This window comes from Morone saxatilis, unplaced genomic scaffold (assembly GCF_004916995.1).
Source record: "Morone saxatilis isolate NCDOM2014 unplaced genomic scaffold, NCSU_SB_2.0 Contig16, whole genome shotgun sequence".
NCBI lineage: Eukaryota > Metazoa > Chordata > Actinopteri > Moronidae > Morone > Morone saxatilis.
The window spans coordinates 1667350-1674539 of NW_023339718.1; the positions used below are offsets into that span (position 1 = coordinate 1667350).

Here is a 7190-nt window from a genome sequence, read left to right on the forward strand (position 1 = left end):
CTGGTTAAAGTAATATTATTACGGAACTATTATCACTAGTAATGACTTAATGATCAGCCCTTTATAGAGACTTGACTTCGCCGTCCTGGGAGAGCCCGCAGACAGGCTCCACCCCTCGCCGTCCTGGGAGAGCCGGTCCACAGACTCCGCCCCTCCACAGGCCCCGCCCCTCCACAGGCTCCGCCCCCACAGGCTCGTTCAGCTTGTTACCGGGCAGACAGCATTTCCAACATGGCAGCGTCAAGCAGCGCAGAGCAAACGCAGTTGCAAGACATGGAGGAGGAAGATGCGGGGATGGAGGAGAGGGAGATGGAGTCTGACGGAGACGGGGAAGAGGAAGAGGAAGAGGAGGGCATGGGAGTGGAAAACTCCGACGACGAAGAGGACGACGATTCCTCGGAGGACGAGAAAGAAAACGAAGCGGAGATCCAGCGGCTGGAGGAGCAGGTTAGTTACCTAAAGCTAACCGAGGAGCTAACGAGAATGAATGGATGCAAACACAGTCAGCGGCGGGTTCCCAGGGAAGCCGAGAGCCGCCGTGTTGTTGCTCTGCGTTTACCTGAGAGGTAACGTGGCGTTGATGCCCGCTGCTGCTGTCCAAACACTCAAAAGGAGATTAAAAGAGCGCGTTTGATACGACGTCATTCACGTTAGCTGTCGTGATTAGCTGGTGTTGCTAATGCGCGATGCTAATGACTCGTCTCGTGTCACACGCGCCTTTTTTTTTAATTTTATTTTTTTTTTTAATGTTTTTATAAACTTTACTACCTTTGCAGACTTGCACAGCATCACAGCCTGCAGAGTGCATGTGTAGATACAAAGCGCACACTGTCCGCACTTTATTTAACATGTTACTGCTGCAGCATTACTTATGTGACATCTAATTAAAAGTGATGCAGTTTAATACAGTGGTTTTCCAACTAGGGGTCCGGGGACCAACAGGGGTCCTTGAGTGAGTTGTAAAGGGGGGGGTTTCCTGAGCAAAAGGAGAATATTTTAATCACGTTTTTGTGTAAGTTGTAACAACATGGGAAGAAACAGATGTCATCCTTTTTTAATCTGTGCTTGACTATGAAGAGTTTATTGTTTTCAAACGTATAAACTCTGACTGCAGAAACTGGATATAACCTGCTATAACTATGTGTTCATTAGTGTACAAGTCACTTCAGAGTCAGGATGATTTTGCTTCCTCAGAATGAGACGTTTACATCTACATTTGCTGCCGACTGCCTTCCCTGGAGTCCATTATGTTTAACTGCCATGTTTCTACAGAAGAACGAGCGCGTAAACTGTAAATGGATCTGTGCTTGTATGTGCCACTCAGAGCACTTTTACACTGCAAGCCACATTCGCCCTTTCAGACACACACTCACTCACACAGAAACTAACTCATTCATGCACATTCACACACCGATGACACAGCATCGGGAGCAGTTCGGGGTTCAGTATTTTGCTCGAGGATACTTCGCTCGACCCGCTGTACCTCTGAGCCACGGCCACTGTAGTTTGTCCTTCACGCTTTAAATGGGAGGGTGAAGCGAGGGAATTTGCGATCTGCAGCTACACCGCTACATCCACTAACACACTGAACCTTTTAAGACAAAGTCAAACAAACAAATCCTACCTTCGTGATGGTTATAATGTGAAGGATTTGTTAAAAATCTGTTGCTAAATCACTGCTTAACAAATACAGTAGAAGCACGAGTTAATTAGGATATATTTAATTGTGTTAATTCCCTTTCTTTTTTCCTCTGTGCGATGTTCCAGCTGTCAATCAATGCGTTCGACTACAACTGCCATGTGGATCTCATCAAACTACTGAAGCAGGAGGGAGAGCTTTTACGGCTGCGGAAGGCGAGGCAGAAGATGAGCGAGCTCTTCCCGCTCACTGAAGGTCGGTGTACGTCGGATACAGTGAACTGTTAACTGCAGCTCTGCGTTGTTTGCAACTGAAACCGCGTTTTGTTGAATCCTGCAGAGATCTGGCTAGATTGGCTCAAGGATGAGATCCGCCTGACTGAGGAGGAGCCGAACCGGGAGAAAGTGTATGAACTTTTTGAGAGAGCCGCAAAAGACTATATCTGTGAGTGCGTCGCGCCGTTGTCATTGCCTTTGGTTTGAGCCTTCAGTCTTTACGTGATCTTAACGTTTAACTGTGTGTCTTTTGTACCCAGGTCCAGATATCTGGCTTGAGTATGCCCAGTATTCAATTGGGGGCATGGGCTCCCCAGGTGGGATTGACAAGGTGAGATCCATCTTCGAGAGAGCTGTGACAGCTGTGGGCCTTCACATGACCAAGGGACAGACGGTGTGGGAGGCGTACAGGGAGTTTGAGAACGCCATTCTGTCCACAGTACAGGTTGGTCTGATCTTATTAGTGCTCTGTTTTTCTTGCTGTTTGATTACATGTATATGCCCATTTACAAAACAGTGTTAGACAATGCAAGATAAACACCTAGACACATATTTTACCTACAGTAAATCCATCTTGTGGTTGATGTGGCATAATTTTATGCCTGGTAGTAGGCATATTTTATGCCTGGTAGTAGTTCTTGGTGTTTTGTTTCGTGTTTGAGTGTTTGTTTCAACATTTATTTGACCTAAAAAATGTACATATAATCCCCCAATAAACAGACATATTTCACTGTAGCACAGTAGTCAAGTATAGTATAGTTATAGGCAATATCAGTCTGTCCAATTAATATTGTATTAAAGCCTGCTTTCGAATGGCAATCCTCTCACTTAACTCAGAATTAATACAAATACTTAAGGTGCTGAATTGAATTCCTTTGGACTAAACTTTGCCTTTGCTAAATTTTAACACCATTTTCTCTGCTGTTTCCTTTCAGCCTCCCCCTGGCAGAATTCCCAGCCGCGAGGAGCAGGAGCTGCTGAACACTCAGCTTGAGCGAATCCATACACTGTTCCGCCGCCAGCTGGCCATCCCTTTAATGGGTGAGCGTGACGCCTCTTCTGTCCAGACGGGACGTAAATTTGGAGGCGTCCTGTTGTGATGGCCGTATGTCCCACCTGAAAAACCGAAAACTGAAATAACCCGTGTAAAAAGATGTTGTGGGATAAATCAAGTGTTGCGCGGTTGTGATGTGGCTTTTGAAATGCCTTACAGTTTTAGAAAGCGAACCCTCCTCTCCAAGCCTCGACCAGGCTTTCAGTTTGCTGCAGGAGTAGATGGGAGATAACCAGATGGTCCAGTGTTATGTTGATTTATTTCTGCTCCAGCTGAATGGAGAGCAGAGGCATTTATATAATGTTTGAAACCCTTCCTTAACTTCTCTCTTAAATTAAATTCTTCTTTAAAGTATGGGACAGAGATTATGCAGTATACATTAAAACATTCCTGCAACGCACTAACTTAGTGGTAGTATGCTTATTGATAATGTTTTAAAAAAAGGAAAAGTGCCTTTAAACTGGAAGTTGTGCTCTGTTGCTTTGTAGACATGGAAGCCACCTACGCAGAGTACGAGGAGTGGTCCGAACAAGGGGTGTCTGAGATGGTCATACATCAGTACAAAAAGGCTCTGCAGCAGATGGAGAAGTGCAAACCTTTTGAGGAGTCGCTGGTAACTGACTCACATTGATTTTATCCATTACAGCTGTCCTCCTTTTATGACTTCATAATAATGCGTGCAGTTTTTGCGATGCATAATCTCTGCATGTTGTTGTCTTGCGGCAGCTGGCAGCAGAACCTCCTAAGCTGGCTGAGTATCAGACCTACATCGACTTTGAACTAAAGGAGGGCGACCCGGCTCGGGTCCAGATAACCTTTGAGCGGACTCTGGGGGAGAACTGCCTGGTGCCAGACATGTGGGCAAAATACACCACCTATCTTGTGAGTATTGCTCAGTGTTTGGCGTGTTGCTGTCCTTTAAAGGACTCCAAACCAGGCTGTTATGTTTTCTGTGCGGAGTTTTGACTAATTTCACATGCCATTACCTCCCAGCCTCACTGATCTTATTTGGCGCCTCAAACCTGCCAACTCCATCGTCTGCCAGCACGGAACACACAACTGTGATCACAGTGCTGCGTTGAGTTTATCTCGATTACAGCCAGTTATTTCTCCAACAGCTCTTCTTGAAACGGATTTATTGGTCTTTTAACCGTTGTATTTAGACATTTTAAACGATAAATTTGAACAGTAACCATCAAAACATCATGTTGATAATTGTTATACTCATCTGAGAGAGACAAATTGATTCAATTTTAAAGTTTTTTTTTTCCAGTTTAGTGGTTAAGTTTTGTCGTAACCCAGCTCCTAGGCCATGACAAATACAGAGGAGGATGCAATAGATGGCGAGAAATTAGTGAATTTATTATAGTAACTTAAACAACTGTGGAGTATGTCAGTCAGTAACATTAGTAATGTAAATGTGGAGGTGTGAGCATATGAGTTGTAAATGTTGTCAAGTGAGAACAAAGCAGAAATCAAACAAAGGCTGAGAATGTGCTGCTGCTGGCGGGGATGGAGATGCAGATCCCTGTTTGGTTAAATGTGATTCTGTACTATTCCTGTTTCAGTGTTAACAGTTTGGCTGGTTGTCCTCAGTGTTCAGCAGCACCTAAAACCAACCAATGTTTATTAATATACTTTACAGTAGCGACTCTCTCTATAAATCTTTCAGCTTTTTAAAGATTATTTTAACCATTTAGTTTTTTGTGTTCTCCACAGGATCGCCAGCTGAAGATCAAAGACATGGTTCTCTCCACTCACGAACGTGCTGTCAGGAACTGCCCCTGGACCATGGGTCTGTGGAAGAGCTACTTGTTGGCTCTGGAGAGGCATGGAGCTGACCATCAGACTGTCTCAGGTAACGACTAGAGAGCGTGAAGCTGTTGACATCAGGACTTTTCATGCAGTGTGTGTGTTTTAGAGTTATTAATGTATTGACAAACATTACTGAAATGGACCCATATATTTTGTTACACTATAAAAGATGCAAAACCATTACAAGGTCTGTTTGATACTAGTGCTCTTTTGGGGGAAAATATCTCAAATCCCTTGCTTGACCCTTATCGTGTAATTTCTTTGTCCTCTTCACAGATGTTTTTGAAAAGGCGCTGAATGCAGGTTTCATTCAAGCAACGGATTATGTGGAAATTTGGCAAGCATACCTCGACTACCTGAGGAGACGTGTGGATTTCAGCAAAGGTGAGAGCAGTGTGTGTGTGTGTGTGTGTGTGTGTGTGTGCGAGGAACAGAATTTGTATTTGTGTAGGAAACTATTGAATTCCCCTGTTGCTCCACTCTTTTGCTGTTTCCTTTCTTGCAGAATCAAGTAAAGAGCTAGAGGAGTTACGAGGAGCTTTCTCTCGATCTCTAGACTACATGAAACAGGATGTTGAAGAAAGTAGGTGGATTTGAGTCCGACTGAGATCTGTCTTTGGGTTTTTTGTGTTCCTAGTTTTTCACACAAGTTACTGTGTTGTGTTACTGTAGGGTTCGGTGAAAGTGGAGATCCTTCTTGTATCATAATGCAGATCTGGGCAAGAATAGAGGTAAGCAGTGTTTCTATGACGACCATTTTCAAGAGTTGGGATTTCATGTTGAATTGTCCATCATCAGTTTTTTTTGTGTCAAGTAAAATTTTATTATTATGTAACCGCTGAACTAAATGTGGAATCATAGGACAAAGGCAATGAGCCTTTCCATTTTAGTAATAGCTCAAGTGGGTACAACATAGAAGCATAATAACATCACTACTAAAGGACTATTGAGATACATAGCACAAGACTAAAGGAACAGTTACTAAACTACTTTACCTTTCCCAAACTCGAACAAATTTATGTGATAATCTTTATGTGTGATTAAAGTTCTATGAGAAATGTAATCGCCACCTATATGAGCCCAAAAAAACAATCCCATGATTGTTTCCTACCAGGCCCTCCACTGCAAGAACATGCAGAAAGCCAGAGAACTGTGGGACAATATCATGACAAAAGGGAATGCCAAGTACGCCAACATGTGGCTGGAGTACTACAACCTTGAAAGGTCTGTCAATCCTCGCCTGATGCCTTGGTGATTAATAATGTAGTCGAGACTTGTATACGGTGTCCTTGATGTTTTACTGTGTCCATAGGTCTTACGGAGACCCCGTTCACTGTCGGAAGGCTCTCCACAGAGCAGTTCAGTGCACCTCAGACTACCCTGAGCATGTGTGTGAAGTCCTGCTCACCTTTGAGAGGGTGGAAGGTAGAGTCCCAATATATGAAACTCAAAGTTAACATAAAGATAAAGCAGATTTTCATGAATTACAGTGACTTTTGCGTGCAGGTTCTCTGGAAGACTGGGACCTGGCGGTGCAGAAGACAGAGACCCGGCTGAACAGAGTTAATGAGCAACGAGCAAAGGTAGGCGCACATATCAGCATTGTGCCGGGCAGGTGTATCATTTAGCTGCTTTTGGCTAATGTTACCACGTTCTGCCCATCTGTTAGGTGGCTGAGAAAGAAGCCAACATGGCTCGCCAAGAGGACGACAGAGCTGATCACCGGCGAAAGGCCAAGTCAGACAAGAAGTCTCAGAAGAAGGTCCAGAAAGGAACTCGAGCTGGGGAGAAGAGGAGAGCAGGGCAGGATAATTATCACAATGAGTGGAATGAGGACTCTGGTAAATGACGACGCTTATATGACTTTTATTTTTAAACAAAAATTACACTTGAGTGTTTCCTAATCTTTCTTTCCCTCTGCGACAGAACAAGCTCCTAAAAGGCACAGAGGAAACGGGGACCAAGCTACAGAGGAGTACATGGAGACAGAGACTGGGCTCTTTGGGAGGAACGCCCCCCCTGGCTACAAGCCTGCTCCACCTGGCACTAAAAAGGCCCAGCAGGGAGTTGCGGACCCGGCCCAGAGGCAGAACGATGACAAGCCAGAGCTTCGCAACGATAAAAGCAGCGTTTTCATCAGCAACCTGGCGTACACGCTGGAGGAGCCAGACGCAAAGCTCAGGACGCTGTTTGAGACCTGTGGCCCCATCAAACAGATTCGCCCTGTCTTCAGCAACAAAGGGAACTTCAAAGGCTACGGCTATGTACAGTTTGAATCCCCAGTGTGTGTCCCAGAAGCCCTGAAGCTGGACAGGCGAGAGGTGGAGGGCAGGCCCATGTTTGTGTCACCTTGTGTAGACAAAAACAAAAATCCTGACTTTAAGGTAAATATGAAGAACAAATGATT

At 44.6% G+C, this 7190-nt stretch overlaps 1 protein-coding gene across 1 annotated transcript in view; it reads left to right on the forward strand.

Moving 5' to 3' along the window:
• The first annotated feature begins 197 nt into the window (after window positions 1-197).
• The window catches only part of sart3 (spliceosome associated factor 3, U4/U6 recycling protein), a 10193-nt gene continuing 3200 nt past the window's right edge, over window positions 198-7190 (forward strand). The window contains exons 1-16 of the mRNA XM_035658519.1: window positions 198-447; window positions 1768-1894; window positions 1979-2083; window positions 2175-2359; window positions 2850-2955; window positions 3457-3581; window positions 3695-3850; window positions 4688-4826; window positions 5060-5167; window positions 5289-5366; window positions 5456-5514; window positions 5898-6007; window positions 6096-6208; window positions 6290-6366; window positions 6453-6624; window positions 6710-7167. Coding sequence (XP_035514412.1) covers window positions 232-447; window positions 1768-1894; window positions 1979-2083; window positions 2175-2359; window positions 2850-2955; window positions 3457-3581; window positions 3695-3850; window positions 4688-4826; window positions 5060-5167; window positions 5289-5366; window positions 5456-5514; window positions 5898-6007; window positions 6096-6208; window positions 6290-6366; window positions 6453-6624; window positions 6710-7167 — 2334 coding nt within the window. The 5' untranslated portion in view covers window positions 198-231. The remainder of the gene's footprint in view (window positions 448-1767; window positions 1895-1978; window positions 2084-2174; window positions 2360-2849; window positions 2956-3456; window positions 3582-3694; window positions 3851-4687; window positions 4827-5059; window positions 5168-5288; window positions 5367-5455; window positions 5515-5897; window positions 6008-6095; window positions 6209-6289; window positions 6367-6452; window positions 6625-6709; window positions 7168-7190) is intronic.